This window comes from Mercenaria mercenaria, chromosome 3 (assembly GCF_021730395.1).
Source record: "Mercenaria mercenaria strain notata chromosome 3, MADL_Memer_1, whole genome shotgun sequence".
NCBI classification, from domain to species: Eukaryota; Metazoa; Mollusca; class Bivalvia; order Venerida; family Veneridae; genus Mercenaria; species Mercenaria mercenaria.
In genome coordinates, this window is record NC_069363.1 from 91,248,024 (window position 1) to 91,275,940 (window position 27,917).

The 27,917-nt window shown below is 34.4% G+C and overlaps 1 protein-coding gene across 2 annotated transcripts; it reads right to left on the reverse strand.

Moving 5' to 3' along the window:
- Nucleotides 1-179: 179 nt before the first annotated feature.
- Nucleotides 180-21,617, reverse strand: LOC123524058 (adhesion G protein-coupled receptor L4-like). 2 transcript variants are annotated; one of them, XM_053539268.1, is made up of 22 exons: nucleotides 21,202-21,617; nucleotides 15,366-15,541; nucleotides 13,814-13,941; nucleotides 12,812-12,963; nucleotides 11,565-11,851; nucleotides 10,980-11,088; nucleotides 10,704-10,804; nucleotides 9,977-10,162; nucleotides 8,887-9,070; nucleotides 8,572-8,691; nucleotides 7,480-7,661; nucleotides 7,000-7,058; nucleotides 6,663-6,783; nucleotides 6,283-6,386; nucleotides 5,792-5,893; nucleotides 5,323-5,425; nucleotides 4,980-5,133; nucleotides 4,290-4,356; nucleotides 4,043-4,109; nucleotides 3,546-3,637; nucleotides 2,932-3,100; nucleotides 180-1,929 (listed from the first exon to the last, which is right to left on the reverse strand). In XM_053539268.1, exons 1-22 carry the CDS (start codon nucleotides 21,263-21,265, stop codon nucleotides 1,732-1,734), a joined length of 2,925 nt encoding a protein of 974 aa, XP_053395243.1. In that variant the 5' UTR covers nucleotides 21,266-21,617; the 3' UTR covers nucleotides 180-1,731. The 2 variants fall into 2 exon arrangements, with proteins under 2 accessions (XP_053395243.1, XP_045157880.2); XM_045301945.2 differs by having other exon boundaries at nucleotides 7,471-7,661.
- Nucleotides 21,618-27,917: the final 6,300 nt, after the last annotated feature.

Consider the following 27,917-nt stretch of genomic DNA (forward strand, 5'->3'; position numbering starts at 1 on the left):
TACTGATCAGTCACATGTGGAAGCATAGAACACAGCAGAAAAAAGACCCGGTCATGAATGAGTGTGGCAATACTTTATTTGCTTACCCCATCAGGCTATATCCAGTTTATGTCTTTTAAAGTTTTGGGACAAATTACAAAAGATATGGCTAGCGAATAATGAAAGAGGACAAACAACACTAATTTTATATTTGTTATTTATTTCAAGTTTCAAAATCATGACACTTAAATGACAACTATACTGCTCGTTTATTTAGATAAAAAAGAAACCTGCTATAAATGTACATAATGAAAGTATGATGAACACAATTTATGGCACGCCCTTCCTTTAGACACACACATACATCGCTTTGCGATACGTGAGCAGTACATAACGGAATAATTACTAAATAGACAACGTGGTGTACTTGATCCATCAGAGTACTGCTCATAGTTTCCACATTCTAAATATTCCGTGAGATTCTTTTAAAATAATATCAACACTGACGTGTTGAATTTAGTTTTTAGCTCAACTGTACGAAGTTAATCTCAATTGTACGAAGTTAATCTAAACTGTACGAAGTTTATGGAGAGTTATCGTACTCGACCAGGCGTCGGCGTCGATTCCATGTCCACACCTTAGTTAAAGTTTTGATGCACTTTCTCTTTACCTCTATAATTGATAGATGGATTTACTTCAAACAAAATAGTTATTGCTCATCAGCACTCTATTCATATGACACAGGGCCGTAAGTTTCGCATCAATATTGTATGTATTATTCCCCTTTTTAAATAAAATTTCATGTTGAACTTTCGATGCACTTTCATACAGCCTATATTATTATTGGATGCATTCGATTTCAACTTAAGATAGTTGTTCCACATTATTAATCGTATGATATGACAGATAATGCATAACTCTTGCAGAAATAGTTTATGAATTATGTCCCTTTTATAGTTAAAAATGTTATGGTACTCTTTTTACACCAGATGTGTCCTACATTCACTATCGGGCATCGAAATAGTCTAGTGTGCTATCTCCTGTGTCAGCCCTTGTTAAGAATCCTATTTGTTATATTAGAAAGAATAAAGTTTAACATATATAATTGCAATAAAGAAATTGTCATGAAACATGGAATAATTACAATGTTACACATTCAAAAAAAAAAAAATTATATCTTGAATATTCACAACAAGTTATCAAAAAAAAAAAAATCTTTTCATATATACTTATGTAAGGTATCTGGGTTATCAACAGTAATATTGTTTTGCCGAGACAGCTTTTGTCAGTCCGTGTTCATAAAAATAAGAAAATAAACATAACAATCATAATTTGGCACAAGCTGTCATGTCGGGAACAAAATACAAATGATTATACAGAGCAGTAATTAATATAACCAGATCACCAAACAATAAACATAGCACCAACAATATGGAAAACTCTAAGTAAAAAGCTACAGTTTGACACAGTCTCACAAACATGTACTTAAAGTGTGATCCATTCTATGTTGGAGCAACCTGCATGGTCTATTCCATCTATGAAGCATGTATTTCAACGGGGATAACAACGTTCAAGACTAGTAAACAAAACATTCTAAATTCACTCTTATCAATATGAACACGAATCATATTTAAACCGGGATTTAACAATATTGAAATAAAATCGTGTCTAATCGATAAACAAGTAGACACTATATGGCATTTCTGCAAAACTAACTGTAATCCATGGTGAGTAGCAAAGCAAACTATGACTCTAAGCAGATGTAGTAGACTTAGTTGAAGGGTGTCTGTCTTTGTCCAGATCCATAAACTCAGATTGTTTCCTAGTCCCATCCATTTGATAGGAAGATTTGCGAGGATCTTTGTCACTCTGATGAGAACCTTTCGACGGAGGCGCACTTGAAACGGGCCTCCTTGGATAGCATATAAAACGTGCATATTCACTTCGAACCTAAATGGAAAACATAGAAAAGGCTTTACTTTAAAGAATGTGACATTATGTGTACTGGCACACTCAAGAATTAAAGAATAATGCCACAATAAGCAAAGAGTATTCAGCGAAACAGATGAACAGCGATATTAGAAAAAATGTATTAACTGTATCTTAATGACAACAGTATGTCCATTATCGATGTACTTCTAAAAAAAGACATGAAAAGTTAAAAAGGGATTTGTTACATTGCAAGATAAATGATAACAGATAAAGGAACCGCCATGGAGTGAAAAATAAATGAAAACGAGGTTGAAAACTACTATAAATATCACAAACTGTGTCTGTTTTTATCTGGACAAAATGGTTGCAAACCGGCCTGTTAAAACCCAGCACACTAGATTCTGCATGAGACAACTTCATATACATTACTTTTACATAGAGAATCCGTCATTGGTCTTCGGTGAAGATCGGGAAATCCCAACCCGAGGTTGTGCCGAGTTTAAGACTTGATCGGTGCGCCCGAGGATTTGGATTTCTGATATTCACCGAACACCAATGATGGTTTCTATTTCTCAGTTACAAAAAATTACAACAACAGACATAATAGAAACAAGCATGAAATATGGAACTATTTAAAACGCGGGAAATTGACGTTCGTAAGCAGAAATGACGTCATGACATTTCAGTGACACACAATAACAAAGTTCCGCTTTAGTTTTATCGTTTGTAGCGTAACGGTACGTTCTTATCATAAAGTAACGAATTTTGAATTGAGAAATACACTATATGGAACGGAGAGAAAAGATAAAGGTACTGTACCTGATTTTTAATTATTTTACATAAATAATATGTATAATCAATGCATGAAGTAGTCCGTCACAGGAGTGTGGGATAATGTGAGTTAAGATTTTCCAGCATTTCAAAAAATAGAGATTTTTCTGTCCGATAAGTGAGAAAAAACAGTCTACAATAGCTTCTCTTATAAATCAGTGATGTTGTTTGCGACTGGAAATTATTTACCTTTTTATTGAGAATGCAGTGAAATACAAAGACGAAAAGCCCTTGAGTACTGTTGAATATTGTAAAAAGGTACGCCATTGGAATTGCTTCTTCAATGATGTAGAAATATCCGAAAACCCATGTCAGCCCAAGTAGGACTTCCATCGCCAAAGCTCCTTGTATCCATGCTCTACAAAACACTATGAGAATTAATGATTCAATGTTATTTTTACGTATATCAATAACATTACAATATAGGACAATCATCTAATTGCAACTTTGCCATGTTGGTTTAAGCGTTGCAGAATGATTTGTTATTGTAACGCATCTCAAATCGAGCATTTGTTACAATGCAATACAGCTGACATTAAATTATGCATCCGCGTAATCTGGTCAGGATCCATGCTGTTCGATAACGGTTACTCTAATTGCAATAGGCTCAGAAAGCGAACAAAATGGATCATGACCGCAGGCTGGTCTAGATCCATGTTGGTCGCAAACGCACCATGTTGGTTTTCCCATAGCACGACTCAATTATATTTCTGGATGTTGTTGAAATCCTCTCGCTTTCTTATAGTTTTGCCTGATACGCAAACATTTCACACATTTTTGTTTTCATATCTATTTTTACTTACTTGAAGCTTCCAAACATGGATTTTTCTTCAAACACATACTCGGAGTGTTTACAAACCGTAGACATTGCGTACACGAGTACAACGAGATTCATCTGTAATATAAATAAACTGTCTAAATAAGACAACGCAACCGATAATGAAAAGTTTCCTACTAGAATTAAAATGTAACTCTTTCAAGAACCAAATATAACTTCTACACGAATTGAAAATAACTCCTTCAAGATCCATTTATAACTCTTACCAGAACCAAAATACATCTCTTACAAAATCCAAACCTGACACTCCCACACACCAGAAATAGATATAAACAACAATACATCGGTATCCAATCATAGAAGTGCTAGAAAACTTTGTATCCAAGCATATATGTACTAGAAAAACCAATACCCGTACAGGTACTGGGAAAATTGGGATTAAGTCATACATGTACCAGAAAATTGAAACAGGATATCGATTATAATTAATTATAATCCAGTAAGTAACAGCAAAATGCTTACCAACAGAATGAATGCAACAGGACCCGCAAAACTCCATATGAACATCCTGTCAGTAGTCAACCAACAACTGTAAACAGAGGTGAAGTCAATTAATTTAACTCACTTTTGACTTGACCAGAATTATAACAGGTTAAAATAAATGTAATAGATATTCTAAGCATATTTTGGTATATATTTGAAATACTTCAGACTTGTAAAATTGTCTTTTATGTCAATGGTAAAACTGCCAACAAATATGACAACTTACTATCTTTCTGTTCCATAGCCCTCATAATATACTAGTGCAGAAATACCAATAACTAGTAATGGGGCGCCTGAAATTACAAAATATGTAAATAAACATTCATTTACGAGCACTTAACATTCATTTATTTACGTGAACTTAACATTCATTTACGTGCACTTTTAACATTCATTTGCGTGCACTTAACATCCATTCCTTTACGTGCACTTAACATCCATTTATGTGCACTTGTTTCTTTCATGTGTTTTCAGCTTGAATTTTTCATTTAAGACTCATGTAAATACTTTCTTAGAATATAAAACTTGCATTTTCAATAATACAGATTAATAGTTTACTTTTGTAAAGATACATAGGAAATGCAGTCTGTAAGAACAGTCCTCGGGAGCATAGTTCGCAACCAAGCAAAACAAAGCAGGCACGTTTTGACTGAATCTGTTCATGTGAGGTAACGCCCCTCACGTCCCCTAACACCGGTTTCAACATGTTAACTCTATTATTCATAATCATTGAATGGCCTCCATTTTCTCAAGCGACAAAAAATATAACCACACTAGAAAGACACACCACATTCTTAGAATAGCAGTGCCTCGTAAAACCAAAACAATTTTTGGAAAGACTCATATAATGTAAAAAATATAACAAGCCCAGTTCTAGTCACCACAGAATGAAAAAAAATGTTAGAAAGGGCTTTACCATATCCAATAACATAGTAATATCTGAGTCTGGATTTTGCTGCATCAAAGACTTGTACAAGCATGAACAGTATGTGGATGCCTTCAACAAACATCCATGTAAAACTGGATAGAAAGAAGTAATGCAGGAATCCTGCGATGATCGCACAGGCGACCTGTAAATGAAATGGAACATGTACTGATGTGATGGTCAACAGACAGTAAAATAAAGTCTTGAAAGAGCAAAAGACGTCATTAAACGAGAAAAAAATATTTTCTACAGTGTAAATAAATATTTGAAGACAAGTTTTCTTTGACCCTATGTATCAATTTATAATGGATAGCAGACATAATTAGAGACATACCTTATTATCTGTTCTTTCAATTCCTGCAAGAAACAATATTTCGGCAATAAATAAACAGAATGCAAGGTTCTTGTGTATGCAATTTCTCTCTCCTTGTGCAGAACTGAAATATAAAACATTATTATGATGTAACCCCGATCAATAATGTACATAAGACACAGAAAAGGAGTATGTGAACGCATTTAAGTGACATCTGAATATAAGTGAATCAGTTGGCAATACGGTAGAATTCCAATATAGGAAATGAGAATTCCTCCTAAATGGAAATTCAAAAGAATATTTACTGACAAAAGCCTCAAGATTAGTCCAATCTGTAAAAAGCGTCATACCTGATGTCTTTTTTATTATTCCGAGGTGCATTAATATAATAAACTTTTAAACGGACCATAATTCAAAAATACTAGAACATTACTACTTGTTGGTGAAGTGAACAGTAAAAATTCGGTAACGTAAGTTATATCATATATACCGTGAACCGGCGGTTGACCCAGAGTAACTTCCACTTGCTCCATAATATTCATTGGCTTCACCATGCCCATGACTACTCCTTGATCCCTGTATACATCTTATACTGAAAATATTATTTCCACCAGAAAATAGCATATGTACATTTAATGTTACAAATAAGATGAATGCTGAAACACACTGAACATAGAAACAATGCCTAAACCTGCTTTTTACAACAAAACTGACATGATAATGAAGATACGAAAAAAGAAAAACAAACTTTGTAGACATACCTTCAAACAACTTTTAAGTTAAGCAATGTATATTATCATCGTTGAAAGATATCATTAGAATATAGAAGAAAATACCAAGGAGTGCAGTGAGAGATAGATGTTTAGATATTTTTTAAAACATGTAGTAGGAAGGTATCTAGCAGTTTGTCATTTTTCCTACTCAAGATTGCATGTATAATAAATTGTGACATCAGTAATAAGTAAGAATCTGCAGATATACCTGAGACAGACAAATGTGACCCACGTGAGGAAGAGGCAGATGATGGAAATGATGATACCGACGTATGTAATATAGGATAGGGTGGTTGCGTGAATCGGCGTCAGCTGAAATAATGTTTTGTTGTTAGAATATTATATATCGTTGTGAGCATTTCTAAAATGGTCTGGTCCATCTTTCAATTTGGACAGTGCAATTTATTATTTGAAGGGATATTCACTGAAATTTACTGACTGAATAGCGAACAGTGCAGACCATGATCACGGATGTGCAATCTGATCTTGAACTGCATTGGTCGCTGAAGCAGAATCACTAGCCGCCAGCACGATAGAGGTAAAATTTTAAGAAATATAAATGTTGAAACTAGTTAAAACTGAACTAACCTTGGTATTGTGAATGTCCATGAGGACTGCAAAATTTGTGAGATGGTCACACTGACAAGTCGTGTGTGTATCGTTATAATCTTTAAGGGAACATCCTTTCCGGGACCATGCCCCAGTATATCTGAAAAAGTGACAATGTAAACATGTAAACAATTTACTTGATGTTGGCCGTAGGCCGTAGGTATTCAAGACGCTATGATAGTAAAAAATGAATATAAAATGAGGACTTTAGACTATCATTACTATGCATAAAATGTTGTACAATACAATTAAAACGCCATGTCAACACTGTATGGGATACTGAAAACAGCAAAGTGATGGGTGATTTATAACTTACCCAAGACTAAAATTCCAAAATGAACATAACTGCTGATTCAGTTCTTGATTCAACGCTCTCTGCATAAAATAACAAGACAAAACAAGATAAGAAAATAAGAACTACACATGTATTTAAAATGTAAATGTCATATATACAAAATGAAACATTACACATTAAATATCTTGTTAATGAAATATGCTTTGCGCTCAGTCAATAGTCAAGGTAACCAGTACATCTCCTCTTAGCTAAACGAACTTCTTTTCGATAATTAGCAGCCATTAAACTATTTATTTCATTTTCACTTCACTAACTGAATTGATTGTGTGGGCAATAATCGAAATATTTGACCGATGAAATAACGGAATTCAGTGTTGCGGAAGGTTCATCCGTGGACTGTCTAAATACTAAGAAGTCATATACAGTACCTACATTAGTAAGAATGAAAAAGTCTTAAAATCATGTAATTCAACTAATTTTGTCATAACTTACATAACTTACTGTTTTCATTGTAAACAGAACAGGTTTGATAAGTGGCTTTCCTTCAGCTTTCTCGTCTAGAGAAGCACTGACCACTTGACTGATTACTTGGCGGTCTGAATTGTCGTCTGCTGTTTCATCAGTTGGAATCAACAAAGGTCCAACATTATTGTAGTTGATAAAAACCAATCGTGCCATACCACCTGGAGAAATAATTCCGACTGATTCTTCTCATAATTCCAAATGTATTTAACTTTTGGACCCGTGAATGTTACATGTTTTTATATTACAGTTTTGAATAATATTTGAAACACGCTAAACACGCACAGGATTAGATTATACCTGATTATCGTTTAAATACTAACCGACTGATTGTTTTAGTATTTTAAAGTAATTTTTGTAATTTATCTATGCACATTTTGATATTTTTGAAATCAAAATATTTTGATATTGTCAAGGAGATTATATATAATTTTGTAAATACTAATACTCTGTGCTCATTACAACTGCCCTTTTTATACCGAGCTGGACTCAGTGTTGTTACATATTTTTGTCCTTCGGGATCATAATTATCATCCTTTCAATAAATCTATATAATACAATTTCGCATATGCTGCAAACTGTAATACAAGAGTCTGTGATATATTAAAGTCCAGAGGATAATAAGTTGAGTTGGGATTCCTGGTACGTAGAGTTTCTTTTTTTTATACAGTTCCTATGCAGATTTGGACAATACTCTTATCACATAGTAAGTGCTTTTCTTATTTATACCATTTTTTCTTTTAAAGTAATAGTGTGTATTACTAGCATAGCTGAATGTAGGGTAACTGCTTTACTGAAATAGACACTGACATAAGGCCGGCTGGGGGCAGGCAGGGTGTTGAACATTTCGTTTCTTAATCAACCAGACTCGGCTGCTTTGCTGCGTTCTATGGATGTTCTCACCGCCGGTAAAATTTGCAGTGAAAGCTAACTCCTAGAACATTTCAGCGAAATGAAAATAGAAATACTAGATAGCAACTAACATGATGGACAAAGGAACACACTGTGCATTATTTCATGACAAAACAGTTGAAGAATAACTACATATGTACTCAATATGCCGAACAGTACCTGTACTGAATCGCTTAAGGTTCTCTGGAGGAATTGCAAAACTATTAGACTCTCCTTGGAACATGGCATCATCAGCACTTGACTCATCTTGATTTACATCAATAACTTGTAACTCGATAGCTGTAGGAGAATAATTATAAACAATTGAATGTGATAAGTCTTGGGTTGGTGTAGGGTTTAAATAAATCAATGTGTATATGCACTATTAATTATATGTAAGGCAGGTCATTTTAGTTTAACATTTAAACAATTTCTAATTTTGCACTCTTTACAGACATAAAAGTTTATAAGCAGGTGGAAACTTCTGAAATGTACCCATGTTTTCCTCTTCAATGTTTTCTACTGTTGGTTTGTCAAAACTTTTCAGCATTTTCTTAGTGACAGAATCCATGGAGCTAAGCAGTGATGATGCAACTGTTCGTCGACTTTCCGTGCTCATTTTAGACCACACGTTCTTCCTGTCTTTTCTAACCAAACTGCTTCCACATTTAGCAACATTCTTGTTGTTAAAATATAAAACGGAAATTGTTACTGTTAATTGCACAGACTAAATTATACCTAACAAATCTTTACAGAAAAAAGACCAGAGCAATGATCCAGTTTAAAAAACAACACCCTAAAGAAACGCAGCCCCACCTCTCAAACCGACAACAAACAGCACAGCATTGTTTCGTATATTATTCCGACACGTCTCGGTTGAAAAGGACTGAAGCTTCCGAAACCCGTGGAGGCTCCTTTTTATTTTGCTTTTTTGTGCGAGCAGTTGCATATGCATTGGCAAGCTGAGAACCAGCAACTGCAATATATCAGTCAAACCTGTGTTAAAGACCACCTCTGAACAGAGAACACCTGGGTCTAAAGACCACATGTTTTGCATCCCATTTTAACATTTACAGTGTATTTTAACCTGTGAATAAAGACCAATTCCCAATAAAGACCACTTTTTGGCTCTCCTAAGGGTGGTCTTTATAAACAGATTTGTAGAAACCCAAAGAAACTCTTTCTAAATGAAAGTTGCTTCCTTTTTGCGTAACGGTGGTATACAAGTATGTGTATTCCACAGATCTTTCATTCTCAGTTATGTTAAACTTTAGCACAATAAACAGGTCGCTGTTTAGATTTTACAAAAACTAACCTGCTGTTAGAATAAACTAATGGATAATTTCATTGGCTATAAATAAACCACACATTTCGTTACTTATATTAATATTTAATGCCATTAATTGCCTCTTATATATACCGTAACATTCTATACGCATATGTTCATTTTCTACGAATAATATCAAATATAATGTACAAGAGGCTTCATCTTTTGTTTTATTTATCAAAAAACCAAAGTAGTTTTTCCAAGTTGCTTGATTATCATCTATCAAAAGATTGTCAAGGGTTATATTGCTGCCCCTACCTTGATGATATTCTTTGCTTCTCTAGAATTCTTCGGTTTGGCTTTTGAAGCGGCATCCATCAGTTTTGTGGACTGGAACATGTCTTGTTCAGATATCGCTTCGTCTGAATCCACAGAAGCAGCTAAATTCTCCGTAAACGCCATAGCTTGCTCAGAATCGCTAGTGTTTGCTAGAAATTCTTCTGCCTTTGAAGTATAGGGCAAAACTTTTTTTGTGCGTTATGTGTACCTTCTAGTCATGATTACTATTTGCAATATCTAGGTACCAAAAAGTGTACAATTAAACTGTTTATAGATTATTCATTGCATTTGAGGTAATTTTGTTACAGGAACTCCGAACTACATGTATCTCATCTTAATAAATATATGAACCTCAAAGAATGGCTAACTATGAAAGGCCTGCGTGGCCGATTGGGTTAAAAGGTCGCTGACTTCAAATCACTTGCCCCTCAACGATGTGGGTTCGATCCTCACTAGTGGCGTTGAATTCTTCATGTGAGGAAGCCAACCAGGTGGCTTACGGAAGGTAGATGGTTCTACCCATGTGCCCTCCCGTGATGAAATAATGCACGGAGGTCGGGTCTTCCTCCACCATCAAAAGCCGGAAAGTAGCCATATGACCTAGAATTGTGTCGGTGCGACGAACAAACTATTTAAAAATATAATACTGTGTTTGAAACAGCTGGCTTTTTGCCTTAAGTGCACAAGTATATTACATATATATTACCTGGGCTGTAAGCTTTTGAATACTTTCTGATGTACACTGTTTCACATCCGGTTCATCTTTCCAACAAGTTGGCTTCTTGTCACATTTCCATTTTGCATGACCTAAGCAGAAATATACAAGCTATTCCATTCGTGGACGACATACTACTGATGGATTAAAGTGTTTGTATGTTTATTCACATCAATTAATATTGCGGCAGTTATCTTGCACTAGCCTTTATAATGATACTATCTGAATATGTTAATAATTGTTTTTAAGTTTTAATAATTTTCTCACCTTTACCACAAGAAACTTTAACCATTTTACCAGCATCAGAGCTTGGCCAAGATATTCCGAATGCTTGTACCGCTGGGCACGTGTCTTCATAATTGACAGCAAAGCAACCCTGAAGGACATCCAAAACTACGAAATTAAGGATATGCACTTTGATATAAGAAAGGCGATACATATTTTTATTTAAAACTAGGGATAGTAAGTGAATTTATGCTTTCTTTTTCATTTCACCTATGGAAAATATTTTGTAAGGACTTTCCATGCACATCAGGATTTTAAGAAGTTCCTTAGGAAAAATAATGTTTGGTACAGTATTGTTAAAATCTATATGTTCATGTTGTCTAATATGTCATTCCTTTCTTCTTTTAAATCAGTCTGAAATGAAAATGAACAAAAAAGCAACCCGACACAGAGAAAAAAGATAGCAAATGCCTAGATGTGTTCATCCGTTCTTTGTTTTGCTTTGTCCAGTATCTTTTTTGTAAGTACCCCTTTTAACAGTTAATGGTACTATCCATATTGAAAGATAAACTAGTTCACTATAGAAATTTAGCAAGGTAAGGGTTAAAGTAGTACATCTCCACATACTAAAAATTCATCCTTGTCTTCTTTCGGCTTCTTTGTCGTAGTTTCTTGTGCCTCTGTTGGTCTTCCAGTTGGTGGTTTCCCTGTCGGTTTACCAGTATTTGGTTTTTGAGTTGGTTTCCCAGTCGATTTGCTATGCGGACGTCCAGTAATAGGTTTGTTTGTTTGCCTTCCAGTAGGTATATTAGATGGATATTCTGTGACTGGTTTGTTTGTTGGTTTCCTTGTGGTTGTATATGCAGAGGTATTACGTGGTGTTTCTGTAGACGGTGTCACTGTGGACGGTGTCGCTGTATAACACAACAAAACAACTATTATTTTTAACACATTGACAGAAATGTGTGTGCAAAAAGTTATCTTTTATGTGGCTTCGTATTTTAGTTTTGTTTTGTCTTATTTACTTTTTGAAGAAAAATTCCAAGCATTACATAATAAGAATTTATAATTCGAATATAAACACAGACTGTTGAATTTTATGTATACTCAGCGTCACTGAAAAGTTACCACCCTAATGGCCCTTATATTTCAAAAATCGCATTGGACTGTGTTAAATGCATAACACGACTTCATTTTTTACGCAGCTGAGACGTCACTGGTGTAAAGATTTGTCAAATTCGATTAACTCCATTTGAGGCACGTGCTGCACGTGCAAAATGATTTTTTCCAGCAATATCGACATGTACGAATTTTCTATCGCAAATCATTCATCGCACTTGAAAGTTAGTCGACAGACTAAAAGGAATACGTTAAAAAACCCAGAATATCATTGCTGAGAATGCCACGTTTAAGGCACGATCAACGCCATCAGGCCATTGGCATGGTTGACGCCGAACTTTCATGTCATGAAATTGCATGTCGTATGTGCTGTTCTCACCTGACAGTCATGAAATGGGTTAGGAGACATGATCAGACAAGGTCTACGAGTAATAGAGCGCGCACAGTACATGAAAAAGTGACGTCGATATTGTATAAAGTAGTAAAGAGGTATATATTAGGTGGTAACACTCAGTGACGCTGAGTATATTTATCATATTTCTTTGTGTTGGACAATAAATGTTGTCAACATGAGACTACTGTTATCCAAGGCGGATCTGGGGTGACTCTTTTTCCCCGAATGTTGACTATTTATTATCGTACTAAAAACAATTCGATAATTGCTTTTTAATTTATAACTATATGAAGTAAATTTTTAAACGAAATTGTTTTAAAACAGCAGCATCAATAACAAAAACCAAACCGTCTTCACATACATGCAAGTTTTTCACATATATAATGTCTTAATTCAACGATGCAATCCTTATCCCTAAGGTGTCTTTGGTAGTCTAGAACAGCGCATTGTTCGGCAAGAAAAGTGTTTTCCTCTTCTGAGTCAGAATTTCCACCAAAACCATTAGCCCATGACCTGTGGGAAAAAAAACTTCTGTTGTTGAAAACTACATTTGTTTCAGATGGAATTTTTCAAAATATATCAATGCTTCGAATTTTTGCTTAGAAAGTATTGTAAATTGTATTTTTTGTTATAAAATTTTAAGATTGGAAAATATTTTTAGTTAAAACATTGAACAAGTTTAGATTAAATTAAATAACATAAATTTTATCATTAAACTTATTCTTGTCATTTTTGTTTAAATTATAAATCAAAAGAGAGCAATGTACTGAACATATATCATTTTGAAAACAAATATGACAAAATTTCGTTTCGATAAATTATGTGCACGTCTTCATACAAAATAAAGGAACAAAGTCATTTTCAATGCATTGATACTGGGAACTACCTATGTTCTGTTTGCAATTGTAAGCCCAACAACCTTCCAAATCTCATTTATCTCATTTACGGTTCTGAAAACCTTAGCCAACCAGAAAACATTACCGTGTTCTTGCAAGTTCAATCATACATACTTTATTTTCTTTCCTTTTTGTTTATTTCTTCTTTTTTATCCTTCCCGCTTCAAAATATCTCATAATATGTTATCTCAAAAATACACACACACACACATACTCAAAATTTTGACCAACGCAATTCAATCTTACACACTCAAGGAAACGAATTTATGCCAGCCTTCTTCGAAGACTTGTTTTCGAATCCAATGTATAATTTGCTTATATGTATCTAACTGTATGTATGCATGTATATACTCATTGTAATCGAAATAAATACTGTTTAAACCAACAATGATTTTTTTTTCATTTCTACTAATTATTTACTATATGGTATTTTTTTGCATATATATTCTCAGGAAACATTGACTTACGGCATTTTTTCGTAGACCTCCTCGTTATCCACCCACTGCCAGGTTCCATTGACTTGTCGAATGCCAATCCACCATTCTAAGATCGCAGTATTATCGACATGATGCTTCAACAACTTTTTAATCTTTTCCTGCAAATTAAAAAAAAATCGTCTATACGTAGTGAAATTGTTTCGAAAGTTGAAACAAGAAAGTAGATTGTTATTCAGTACAATGTTATTTCCCATAATGTGTCAGGAATATTTTCCGTAAAGTAAACTTTAAGTAAGCTCATATATTCCTTTCGAATAATCCTCATTATTTCAAGACTTACAATGCTTTTAACTAAGTAAGCAATCGGACGCCTTGAAAGACGTGATGTTAAGACCGTAATGAAAGCAGTATGACGTCATCGTGCATGGCGTGTATTTTCATTTCATTAATGTAACAAATTATGGTACCACTAAATAAACATCATACATCTGAATATTTATAAACAGATTAAAATGATTTTACTGAAAAATAACTTAACCTTTCATTTTTGGTTTCGTAATGAGACTTATCTATACACCTCTATATTGTCATGGTTTACGGGTGCTTTGGAATTAAGGTTGCCATGACAGCACAAAAATATGTATTTGTAAAATATTTTAGAAATTGATTTGCCTTAAATAACTGAATTACAATATTATAGTTTCTGCATAAACATAGGAAAAACAATGATTTCCCAGTATCTTTAACTATTTATTATGCAATAATGTCACTAATACAGGTTTCCTCGTGAAACATAAATTATACAATATTAAAATAGCAACAGCTTGAGATAGCAATCTCCCTTGAAGGAATTACAAAAAGATGAGTAATTATGAGGAGTAATATACAAAATTTTGAGCCGCACCATGAGAAAACCAACATAGTGCATTTGCGACCAGCATGGATCTAGACAGCCTGTGCATCTGCGCAGTCTGGTCAGGATCCATGCTGTTCGCTAACGATTTCTCTGATTGCAATAGGCTTTGAAAGCGAACAACATGGATCCTGACCAGACTGTGCGGATGCGCAGGCTGGTCTGGATCCATGCTGGTCGCAAATGCACTATGTTGGTTTTCTCATGGTGCAGCTCAAATAATAAGTACTCAGATATGAAACCAAACATTCCGTAAGTAGACTGAAGGATCTGCAGAAACAAATCTATCTAACAAAATAAATATGCTACAGATAAAAACAAAGATGGAAATTGTCGTATTGAAACTTACATTACATACACTAGTGAACACTATAAAAACACGGTATGGAGATTCGTATATCAAAATAAAAAGCACTATCGTCAGCAATATGCTATGGCAACAGTGGCTCCTCAGATGTATTTAATGAACACCGATTTTTTTTTCAAACATAGACATTTGCTTGAATGCATGTAAAACATAACTCGTGAAAGCATCACAGAGAGTATGATATATTCTAAAATGTATCCGAAAATACAGGAGCAACAGAAAGGAGCAATTCTGTTGAGAAAGAATACATTCTGATAAGGTTGCACTCTCATTTTGATTTCTAGAATGAATGGCTGACTCACATTCTCTTGTCTGCTGTTGATACTCAGTAGGTCAGCGTTCATGCCTAAACACGCATCGCGACTTTGTTGCCAAGTAAGGATTGGCAGTTTGTTTATGAACTGGATACATGTTCTGTGGAGCTTCTCCCATGGTGATACACAAACACTGTCCTCCTCAGAACTCCTGTCCGAAGAAACTATAAATAAAAAGATAAAAATGATGTGTTAAAATCTCTTGAAAGACAACTTTTATTCTAATAAAATACTTACTGCTGATGGGAACATATATTTCTATTTTTGTTAAAGATTTGATAAGCTTGTAGTCATACTGAAAACTTCCGTGAACGTCATCAATGCTGCATCATGTCTGCAGTGACATAGTGTGCCAGAAATACCCCTTAACCATATCAAATTTTATCCTCCGCACGGTTATCACTTGTATAATGTGTTAAATGTATTAATTACATGTATAGCAAATAATATTTTCTGTTACTAAGTCGAAATGTCAAAAGCGTGAAGTGTGAGCCAAATGTCTTTGGGTATAAGTGACTGTAACAGATAGTCCGGAGGTTTAGAAATTTGACAAACATTTTTTGAAATGGACGCATTGGTCATATTTAAAACGTATATGATAATCTTCACGCTACAGCATAAAATGTTTATAAATGCTCGTTGAAACATCCGTTATTACACTCTATATCAGCAGAACATGCACGAGTGCACGAGTGCATTTGCGCACACGATCATAATTTTAGTTTGAAGACTACACGTTGACACAGGATCGGAGGAATTTATTTGATCAAATTCAATAATGTACTTATAAGTCCGGATTGTCATCTGATTTCCTGCACCATAGGCCTAGTCATATTAGGATCCGTTTGTAATTTTCCTATAGCCGGAACTAATTATGAAGAAGACATATTTGACTTAAGTAGCCAAAGATTTATTACATAACAAACTGTTAACCCCTCTTGATCCGCTTGTACGTGATGTACATAACCTTAAAATAATTCAATTATATACGTGCATCAAAAGACTGTTTGACTGTTTGGATTGTAACGACATGTCCTGCTAGACTGTCTTTTATTTTAATTAAAAAGTCAAAACTCAAATTATACATGAACTATGATTTTTTTTATAAAAATGCACATAAAACCACAATGCTATTGAAGCTGTTAGTTTACTTCGAATCACTTGTCCTTCTTCGTTTAATTAATGTTATTTTGACCTTTCAAGGGAGTATATATCTTTGCATGTGAGGACGCTATCCAGTTGGCATAATGGAGATCGATGGGTTGTTTCTTCACCATAAACTTATTAAAAATTAATATTACTATACTAGCTGTGACATAAAACCCAACAAAAAGAAACACAACTTTGAAATTACTGAAATTCGTAGCAAATTGCAAAAAGGCATTGAAACCGAAATGACATAACAATGCAACAGATAGTAGGTTTTTTCGAATGATATCATGTGATAAAAGAAGATATTGATATGAATAAATTGTCTTTATATACATGAGGATTATCTCAAGTCTGCAACATGACATATGTTCTGCCCGTTTTTGATATTGTGCGACGATTGCAAATAAGACATTGTTGAATCATTTGAAGAAAGTATTTACCTAAACAATAATTTATTATAAAATCAGCTAATGAAGTTAAGTTTTGATTTCTTCCTGACAGAAATACATGTTGATAATACAATTTCTACCTTGATTTTAACCAAATATGAGGAAAGTTATAACAACTATCATATTGCTAAAATAAAATCAGTATAATGATACTTTAAAGTGAAAGCGATGAGGTAAGATAATTTTATGACGATAATCTTTATTATAATCTATATTTACCTCATGTGAAGATTTCAATTTCCAAAGTAATCGTGTTTCGGATGACATTATTTTTAAATTTACAAATACAAGACCAAACCAATAGCGATGTGATGTATTGCATCATGAATGGTGGTGTAGCAATAAAAGCTTTAAGTTGGAGCTTCAGGACAGCCTCACACTATATTTATTCAGAATACCAGCTTGTCTTTTTTTTAGATTTGCAGTAGAACCAGTCAACCTAGGACGTGACATACACAAAAAAACCCACAACGACGAAATATTATCATAGAACCAGCGGATCAACTTTATTCAACTTATTTACTCGAGGTAAATACATCGAGATGATTATTAGAAAAATCAGGCATTAATATCCAACAGGTAAAGTCACAATCCAAAAATGCAGCCTTCCCAAAGCGCAACCCACAGCACACACAAACAAACACAAGCGCAGGTAAAAACAAAGCAAAAGCACAAGGACAACACGATCAAATGAAAGAACACAGTGTGGCACCGCCTTGGAACGGTCAGAGGCAAAATCACCATTCGGAAGCTTAATCCGGTTTATGGCGACCACGTAACCGCCATGTTCCAAAGTCACAGGACAGGGTAAACCGTAAATAAAGGTAACCCTGTCGGGTGAATCCATAAAACACGTATTAACAACAGAAGGTATAGCATGTAATACACTATTTAAAAGCAATGTTTAGGCCTGAAGAACCAAAAAACAAAACAAACTGCAAGTACTCAATGCCTTAGCAGAAGTAACATTAAGGGCCCGACAAAACAGGTCAGAAAAAAGATATCTAAACAGCTCGGTCCATGTGGGATTTATAAAATGTCTCTCACAGAGTCCTCCACCTGATCTTGGGTATGAAAATAATTGGAATAATTGGCTAGAGGTAACTAACAGAGTGAGAACACTTGAGTTTGTTTACCTCTTTGCTCAAACATGTATAAAAGTTTTCATTCCATACTTCTCATATTTGTTCTGATGTAAATGAGATGTGAAACCAAACTTTTTATTCCTGTTTGGCGCCATATAACCTGTATTGTGCAGCAGGTGCGCTGTGAAACGCTAATCAAATGAAAAAAAAGTGTAATAGCAAGGCCATGTACATTTTGTCATAACAAAAAGGAATGTAAATTGAATAGATTACAAGTTTGAATATAAAAGCACACATTAATTTTCTCATTACCGGAATGTCAGTATTATGTGCACACATTATAAAAAATAATGAATGGTTTGAACATTAAATATTCTATACAGAAGATTGTTTACTTTCTAAAGAAGCTGTGACCTATCATGTTTCGATAAAAGATTTTTCAAAATAGTAGTATACCAGGTGAGAAAACACTTTTTATCAATTATTCACATGCCATGTTGAAACATTTCCTATATATCGATCATGACTATATAAAAGAGAAAAATCGATCGGCTATTCATTATAAACTTTCCTCACATATTGCATCTCAAAAGGTTGTCAAGCCATGCTCTAACCCCCCCCCCCCCCCTCCCCCAAACAAAAAAAAAAATGCTTCTAAGCCATTTCAAATTAATCGTCTATAATTTTCTCTTTGATGAAACCTGACAAATAGCATCACGGAATATGACACAAGGTTTACTTATGTAATACTTGACTAGAAGAAAGTGTTTTGACATGATTCGTCCATGGACACGCCCGCGTAAACTTAGCTTAATCACTTGACCCCTCTTGAGACCAATCCTCTAGTTCCTATCGAAAAGATTAATACTTAATTGTTTCTTGGTACTATTTACTAAAACAATTGTTTTGTGAGTCAGTGTTTCGGCGTCTTTCATTATTCTTATAAGCTCATTCTGCATCTCTTTGTGTGACTCGACCTCCGAAACGTCATGCTTGAAATAGTCATCCAGCACTGCCGAGTATTGATCTAGCCTGGCTGATGAAAGATGTATTGTTTCTTTGTACATGCTCGTTCATTTCGTCTTCAATTTCATACGCATTTTTCTTCAACGGAATTTTACCATCAGGTATTGATTATATATTTCTATCAGCAATCGGTGCTCTAACAGTTTTAATCTTACTTCAAAAGTTAGTCATTCTTATTTTCACTAGCTTATATGCAAAAGCGGAGTTGATGGTTTAATTGAGTAATTGTATCGTCTATAAGTCTTCAAGTACTTTCTTCTTAAGGCACTCATTTCTCTGGGCTGGTCCTGTATTCAAGACATAACAACTTATGAATGACATTTGGTGTCATCTGTCTCAAACAATGTAAAGATCTGTCCCAACGCTTTGTGTCTTTGGACTCACTCTTGTTATGTTTTCTGTCCTTTGGATTATTATAACGAAATTCCGCTGAAGCCGTTGCTACTGGGCGTGACGGGTGTTGTACATTGCACTACCTCTCATGAACCGAGTCAAACCGAGTCTGCTATTATATTGTTTGGTTGGGTTCTGTGCTTCCAAAGGAAGTTTTCACAGATTTTATTTAAAATTATAAAAATCGTTTTAATAAGTCAGAAAAAATCTTCGTAGCTATGCAACAGTGTTTTACGATCTATAGAATAAGTGCATTTTAAGTGTTTTCCAAACAAACATTTTACTTTGTTTAAAAAAAAAGGATATGTGGCATAAAACTTTATCATTAACTAAACACATTGTTATATATGTATTCTTGTTTTCATTCACTATATATAGAGTGGATAATGTTTAATTTTGTTTCGGTATTAAAACCTGTTTATATGTTACAACATTTTACCTCATAAATTTTTCAATTTGTATTGACATCAGCCAATCGAAGTATCATATTTAATGGTATTGATTTTACTTCCGAATGAATAGATTTAACGTATTCAAACTATGTCCCAGAGGTATTTATAACATATTAGTCAGTCACGAATATTCACGTCATATGAAAAATAGCCATGTTTTGGTCCATTAACTTTTACGTGAATAACACATATCTTGTCTTAAATATTTCGTCTTCCGTATAGTGCAAATTTTAAATGTAGACATTTGATGGTTGCAAAAGTACCGATAGATCTATTTTGAAATAACATTTGTAAAGGAAAATAAAACACTTTGTTATAACATATATTTGCACATGCTCGTTTAAGAGTAACTATAAAACTATAAATTACAATATTCTTGATAGGATTAACGGGTAATATATTTTGAAGTACCGTAAACGTACACATTTATAACATTTACAGTTTGAACAACCATATTTTATGTCATTTTTTATTCTTGCCTTAAAGATACAAGTGGACTGATAAAAGGCACATATAAATTTCATATTGTATAATGGTAACTAAGTGTTATTTCACTTTGAAAAAAACACTATTTTCTTTGAAGTATGAAGATTTTACTATGACGGCTTGTAAAAAGGATAGATATCCATTAGGGAAAGGTACGTTTTAAAAACGCAGCCGCCCCATACTACAAATCCAGCACGCGGACGTTCACACACTCATGCACAAAGCAAACACACGAGGACAAAACGAACAAAAAAGGAATAAAGTAGGGCACCGTCTTGGAACGGTCATTGCCACTTGGGAGCTTAAACCACATGGGCAAATTGTTTGTCTTTCTCGTATTCATTTTAAAAGAAATTCGTATTTATAGGCTTAATACAGCATTTTGTCAATAAGAAAAGTAAAGTAAAATATATCACGTTAATGAAACTATTTGTGTAACTTAGACGGAGCAATCATATTAAAATAACAACAGACAAAACATAACAGCTTGAGAAAGAGGCGCCGCCTTGAAACGGTCATTAAATTCCAAGTATAGATGAAATACATTTTCCTTTTTTCATTCTAATAACCGCAATATGTTAATTTATTTATTAAAAAAACTACACCGTAAATTGGTTTTGGACAAATAGAAGACATTAACATATTTTGATATTGATATAGTCAATCAATATATTGAATATAAATTGTTGACTGCTTGAATTATATATTGTAGCGTTATTATCATTTATTTTAACCATTTAATTGATGTACATATAAAAACAAAAATTAAATCATAACTTACCTTTACTGTATTTAGAGATCACAAGCAAACTTATAATTCCAACATAACATGTCCCTTTAAACATTTTTACACTAAAAATAACTCGTAATGAACTGACATAATCGCCAAGGATGTAGGCACTTATAGAAGTCGAATATAAGGCGGTTAAGTCAAGATATTGGGACTAATGTATAAGTATGTATTACAACATATAAATCCATCAAATGTTTACATTCTAATAATTGGACCATGACTGAAATTTCTCATGTGGTTTTGATACATATGCGCGTAGTGTTAAAACATGAATTGATTTTTCAGGTGCTATTAGGCGAGAAGGAAAGTATTTTCTTTCGATACTTTTAAACCTAATACAGCTAGATACTGTTAATTGAGACACATTTTAAAGATTTTTTTCTATCACGTTTAATCCAATCAAACATAATATTTCCATGACGTTAAAATGGTAGCTCCGCTTAATATAATTGAGCCGTGCCATGAGAAAATCAACATAGTGGCTTTGCGACCAGCATGGGTCCAGACCAGCCTGCGCATCCGCGCAGTCTTGTCAGGATCCATGCTTTTCGCTAACGGTTTCTCTAATTCCAATAGGCTTTGAAAGCGAACAGCATGGATCCTGACCAGACTGCGCGCAGTCTGGTCTAGATCAATGCTGGTCGCAAAGCCACTATGTTGGTTTTCTCATGGCACGGCTCAATTAATTGTTGCTTTACTTGATTTATAGGAGTACTGATCACTAAAAACTCTATGTTTTAAGACCAAGCATCAACTGTAAAACTAACAGCACCTAAGGTGACTAGATATAACTTGGAAATCAGGTCGTGGCTTACAAAATAATAAAAGTAAACGGAAAAACCTGAAGTTAGCGCACCAATTACGTAATATTCACGTGTCCACTTGGCTATCATCGGAAATATACGATTGACTACTAGCTTACGTTGGTCATGCATCAGGCGTGGATCGGTCGTGAGTGTTCGACAATGCTACTGAAAGGCATATGCAAGACAAGAACCATGGACACTTGTACGGCACCACGAAATTGGAGGGCGTTGTGATTAACTGTATTAAAGCTTATTACAAAACATGTGCCATGTGTTATGCAGTTGGAATTGCATCATCCTTTTCTCATTTTACTTTTACATTAATGAAAACATGCTGCTATTGATTTTCCACTATCGCCAAAGTATTTCTGATGATTTAAAAATGTGACCTATATCACTGTTGTTCCAGACAAAATAAGTAAATATTGTTTCTATTATCATATATTTTTTGTCTCTCAATTTCAATTATTATAGAGTGCTGTGTAGTTATGTACACAACAAGTATCAGAAAAACTTCAAATTCTTGTTTAAGTCCTACATATGAATTAACATTTATAAGGTTTATTCTGTCAGTACGTATCGAGGTTGAATGCGAAAGAAGTCTGAGTGCTTCCTTATTTATACGCACCTAGACCAAGTTCGCATTCACCCCTCAATATGGTTTCTCTACACCACACAATGTAATGCATGAGAACTCACTGCTTTGGTTAAACATAATTAATAAATGTCTTTTTCTACTTTTCTACTTTTAATTATGAAACGACCTAGTACAAAATTTGTGCTCTCCATTTTATTGAATAGAAATTATTTGTTGGATTTAACGTCGCACCGACACATGATCATATGTCGACTTTCCAGCTTTAATGGTGGAGGAAGACCCCAGGTGTCCCTCCGTGCATTATTTCATCACGAGCGGGCACCTGGGTAGAACCACCGACCTTCGTAAGCCAGCTGGATGGCTTCCTCACATGAAGAATTCAACGCCCCGAGTGAGGCTCGAACCCACATCAATGAGGGGCAAGTGATTTGAAGTTAGCGACCTTAACCACTCGGCCACGGAGGCCCCTGAATAGAAATTAAGACCGTTTGTTTTGGAATGCAGATGGTATTTTGAAGATAACAACTTGAATATAATGTTCTAAAAAGATCTTTACGTTTAGCCTACCTTCAGATACACAGCTGGAACTTGTATCTACGATGATATCTAGATGATATATCCGTCTGTTGATCACTTGGTTATTATATCAAGTGAAATAAACATTTCAGCTACCACGACATTAGATGTTTTTATATTTACATCCCTCTATATTTGGTAATGCTATCATACAGTGATAAGAAATACTCCATAAAAAGAAATAAATTTGCAAAATAGTGTTGTCATTTGAGTGTTTTTAATAAACGTTATAGATATATTACCGATACAGTCCTTCAGCAGTGTTACCGTTACCATAAACTACGAAAATGTTAAAATCAATTTATCTGTGGATTTAAAGACACTCCTGTAATAAAATATATAAAAACCTGACTCCTGAGGATGCTATTTACAGAACTCGTAAGATTCTAGGTCATACTAATCTTCCAACCGTATTTGATAAAATTTAGAATAAAGGTCTTATTTTACCAGGTGTTGATACGGTTATTCTGAGACATGATATTTGTATATTACGTTTTGACGCTACGCCTTTACATTTTGCTTGCGTGTGATAATACGGGTTGGAGACTATGATAGGTACTGGTTTTGAGCTGTATTTTTATTTGTTTTCAGGCCTGTTTCGTCCGGGTATCTCAAGGTATTTAGTACATGCGTACGTAGTTCTTTTGGTGTTTTTGATGTTTATTTTTTGTTTTATATATCGTGATTGCGAATATTAGGGATTCAGTGGATGGTTGCTGTAGAACAATGAGTTGATAAATGGTCAGATTTTATGCAGAATTTACCGAGTAATATTCCACTGTGATATTTTACTACTTGACGTTCATTTTTGGGTCGGGGCTTTGCTCCGTGGGTCGGGGCTTTGCTCCGTGGGTCGGGGCTTTGCTCCGACTCAATGGAATAATAGACGGTAAATGAAAACCACTACACTTTTTAGTAAATAAAGCAAATAACAAAAATTAGTGCAGCTATAACAAAACGCATGAATATCAGACTATTTACGGCTATTTTTATATTAACGGCTATTTTTAGAATGCAGTCGCCAGTGACGTCATCGATATATGTCATGTACCGCTTGATTAAGTGGATACACACAACAAACACGATTGCTTCTGAGAAACTATTCCAAATGAAAACTTAACGGAAACCGTATTCCAAGGGCGAAGTTTCGTATTTGACAATTCCAAGTCTAAAATATTAAAAGTGAAAGTTTAACTTTATTATTCTAATCGCAATAACAAATGCGAAATAAATGTTGTTTCCGATTTTGTTACCTGTACACATACTTTTATTTGAAACCAAAATTGAACCATGTGACCGAACATGTTATTATGAAAAAATGGAGCTCAGTATCTCAGTTAAACTGTACATACTTATAAAAGATTCCAGAAACATAAGTTGCAAATATTGTGACTGATTTCCTATAAGATAAAAAGTGTAACTTAATCAACTACTTGTCAAGTTTATCATTTCAGGTGTTTGGAGGGTATACCAGTAATAATGTTGGAAGTTTTAAGATAGACATTGTTATTTCTGTTGACAAGGGAAGTGGGTACGAGCAGAAAGTAAGAGACATTTATCAGACAGCGAGAAAGGAGTTGAACGACCATTCCAGTTCTTCCAATAACAGCCTGGATGATACAAGCGCTTTTATTATTGATTGATATATGGAAATATTATTGAATCTGCAAAAGTGACTGTTTCTGTTAAGCTCTGACAGACTCAGTGCAAATGATGAGAACCTAAACAAGGATTTCCATAAACGGTGTTTTAATACGGAAAAATGTACTACATGTATGAATTTAAAGTACTATGTAAAATAACTGCATTTAACAGCATTTTGTTTGTTTTTATTGGCCAATTTAAAATGTTAATTATTTTAGAAATATAAAACCAGTACTAATACAGATGCTAAGACTTAGAAAAAAAGATGTAATTAATTTGCTGGAAGCCACCATATTGGAATGAAGCTTTATCTAAGTGTTGTATTGTCATACTACCGGGCATAATTTGCAGTGCGGCGCTGTCGCATGTTTGGCAAAAATCTTTTAAAAGATGAATTTCATTTACAAGCAGGTTCTTTGTTTTCTTCACGGAAGTGCTTATTTACTTTGCAAAGTTGGTCTAGCACTTTCTATTTTCTTATGATTGCACGATACTACCATTAATTGTCAGACTGTTCAGATGTACATACTGATTATGATCAGACTGCTCAGTTGTGCATGCTGATTGTGATCTACACTGATTGCAAAGGCAGAATCAAGCAAGATATTCAGCATCAAATGGTTTCTGATATATATTTTATTTTCACATATAAATTTGAGAAGCTTACACTTTATCTTTACCTCTCTTAATATCTAATACTTAATATTTTTGACGCAGATTCATGCTATTGTGCAATATCTCATCTACCCTTGGAGTCATTAAACACTCCAGTGACAGCCCCAGTTTGCTCAGATGTGTCCAGTTTCTCTATCCTGCATCGACATAATTGGGGGCGTTGTCCCCAGTGACAGCTCCTATTAGCTTTCGTAATGTTCACTGCAAGTGAATAGCCTTAATTTGGGACTGGGTTTTCCCAAATCAGTGTAGGTACACATCTCGCAAATTTGTTTAAATTAAATATGTGAGTTTAACCTTTAATATACAAATATTCTTTGAATTGACAATCCAAACTGATACTATTTACCAAAGACAGATATGTTAAAGTCATTATGTATAATAGGATTCATACAATAATGTTGAATTTGTGTTCGTTTGTGTGTTTAATATTTTGACATTTCAAAGCTACAAAGTGCAATCTGTTTATAAACTGGTTTGTTTTTTATTTGTACCTACAGCGCGGGCATGAATCTTGGAAATGCCAGACATAAACCGATTTCTGGCGTAAATATTAGGGTTCGCACAGGCCTTGGAAAGTGCTTGAAAATGAGCTGCATCTTGAAAAGTGCTTGAAATGTCGATCGAATGGTAGAAAAGTAAATTTACTGATTCCTGTTGTGATTTACTGACAATTGATTTCAAAATGGCCGTTTCAAACTGAGTTGGCTAAAGGATTAAAGATGATGCAGAAAGGAAAAAGACGTCCACAAAGCGCATTGCCGAGTTTGTAATAAAAAAAAAAAAGTGCCATGGGCGAAAGTTATGAATAATATTTATAGTTTAAATAGTTTGATAAATGTTCTACAAAGTAACAACACCAAAGAAAAACTGTAACAGTCTCAAAATTTGGAGTGCGGTACAGGTCCTTGAAAATGCCAATTTGTCCTTGGAAAGTACTTGAATTCCCTGGAGATTATTCTGCTATGTTATAAATACAGCTGAATTGCCCTGACCCATCAGTACTCTCAGTGCTTTGATTATTTGTTCGTTTCGTCTTCGCTGTCTTTATGTTAGTTGGCATTAATTTTCCCGCAGTGTACGCACGCATCAAATGTACACTTTTAAACCAATGTTAAACCTCCTAACTTTTACTCAGTATTTTGTACACTCAATACATACGTACATCCAGTAGAGGCAATTTCATGTTGGCGTCTTTGTTTTACCTTTATATATATCAGGTATGTACACAGTTACAAAGCTGTGCTAATATAAAAGCTGATAAAAGTGGAGTCTTTGTTAATGTCTTTTTTATCACAAGAAAGCCTGTTCTTCAAAGTAGTATTCAGTTTGCAGCGATGATTTTTAAACATCTTTTTTTAAAAAAATATTGTATGATCATGTCTGCCTATCCTTCAACATTTTCATTCCAGACTTTGTAAGAATCTTCCACTGGTTGAAGGTACAGATGAATGTATCTGGCTCAAGGGTAACTGTTTAGGTGGTAAGGAGGCTCTGCTGAGTTACCGTAAAACAGTACCCTTAGAGCCAGATAATTTCATCATATCTTAAGCTAGTGATATTTTTTTCTTGCATGCTTTATTCTTCATTTAATAGGAGAAATGAAGTAAAACAAATGATTTTCTTTTTAGTCCTATTTTGTTAAAGTATGAATTTAACCATTCATTCATAAATTACAGCACGCGATTCATCTTTCTGGGATGTAAGACGAGTTTTTCATGCACGGCAATAGCACTGGAAAATCCTGTATGGCATGCTAGAAAGAATGTATAATAGCTACAGCTTTCCAACTTTACAGGGTGACAATGCGGAGTACCCTTTCTTGGGGGGTTAAAGGTCAAAGGCACACTAACCTTGAGACTGAAAATGGTTTCTTGACTTTTAAGTTACAAAATATATCAACAGCTATGGCTTCCATACTTCACATAGTGATTGAGTACCATTAAAGGAAGATCCTTATTAGTTTGGGTGCCAGTGGTTCAAATGTCACGTTCACAGGAATTTCACTTATTTCTGATAATTTCTTCGTTTCTAGGCTCTAAGTCACGAATTTCATTAACTACAGCTTTCAAACTACAGGTAGGAGGTCCGTATTCTTTTTAGGATCAATGGGTCAAAGATTAAGGTCACAGTGAAATGGAGACTAAACACTGTTTTATTAAAACTTCATACGATGATCGAGCACCATTAGTTATTTTTGGGTCAGTGGCTCCTAGGTTGAGGACTAAATTTCTGGTAATTTTTCGTTTCTGGGCTCTGAATCACAAATAATATTAGATACAACATTCAAACTTTACTTAATGACTTGGCGCCACTTCAGGAGGATACCCATACTTTTTGAGGTCTAAATGCTAATGTTCAAGGCCACAATAACTGTTAACTGTCAAGAATTGTTAACACACTAA

What these genes read in the sequence shown, in the direction of transcription:
- LOC123524058 (XM_045301945.2), bottom strand. Translation starts at nt 21,265, where the DNA reads ATGTTTAAAGGGACATGTTATGTTGGAATTATAAGTTTGCTTGTGATC. An exon ending in GAGGTCTACGAAAAAATGCC is followed by an intron (nt 12,964 to 13,813) that starts GTAAGTCAATGT and finishes TTTTTCCCACAG; the next exon opens with GTCATGGGCTAATGGTTTTG. An exon ending in GTCACATTTGTCTGTCTCAG is followed by an intron (nt 5,894 to 6,282) that starts GTATATCTGCAG and finishes TAATATTTTCAG; the next exon opens with TATAAGATGTATACAGGGAT.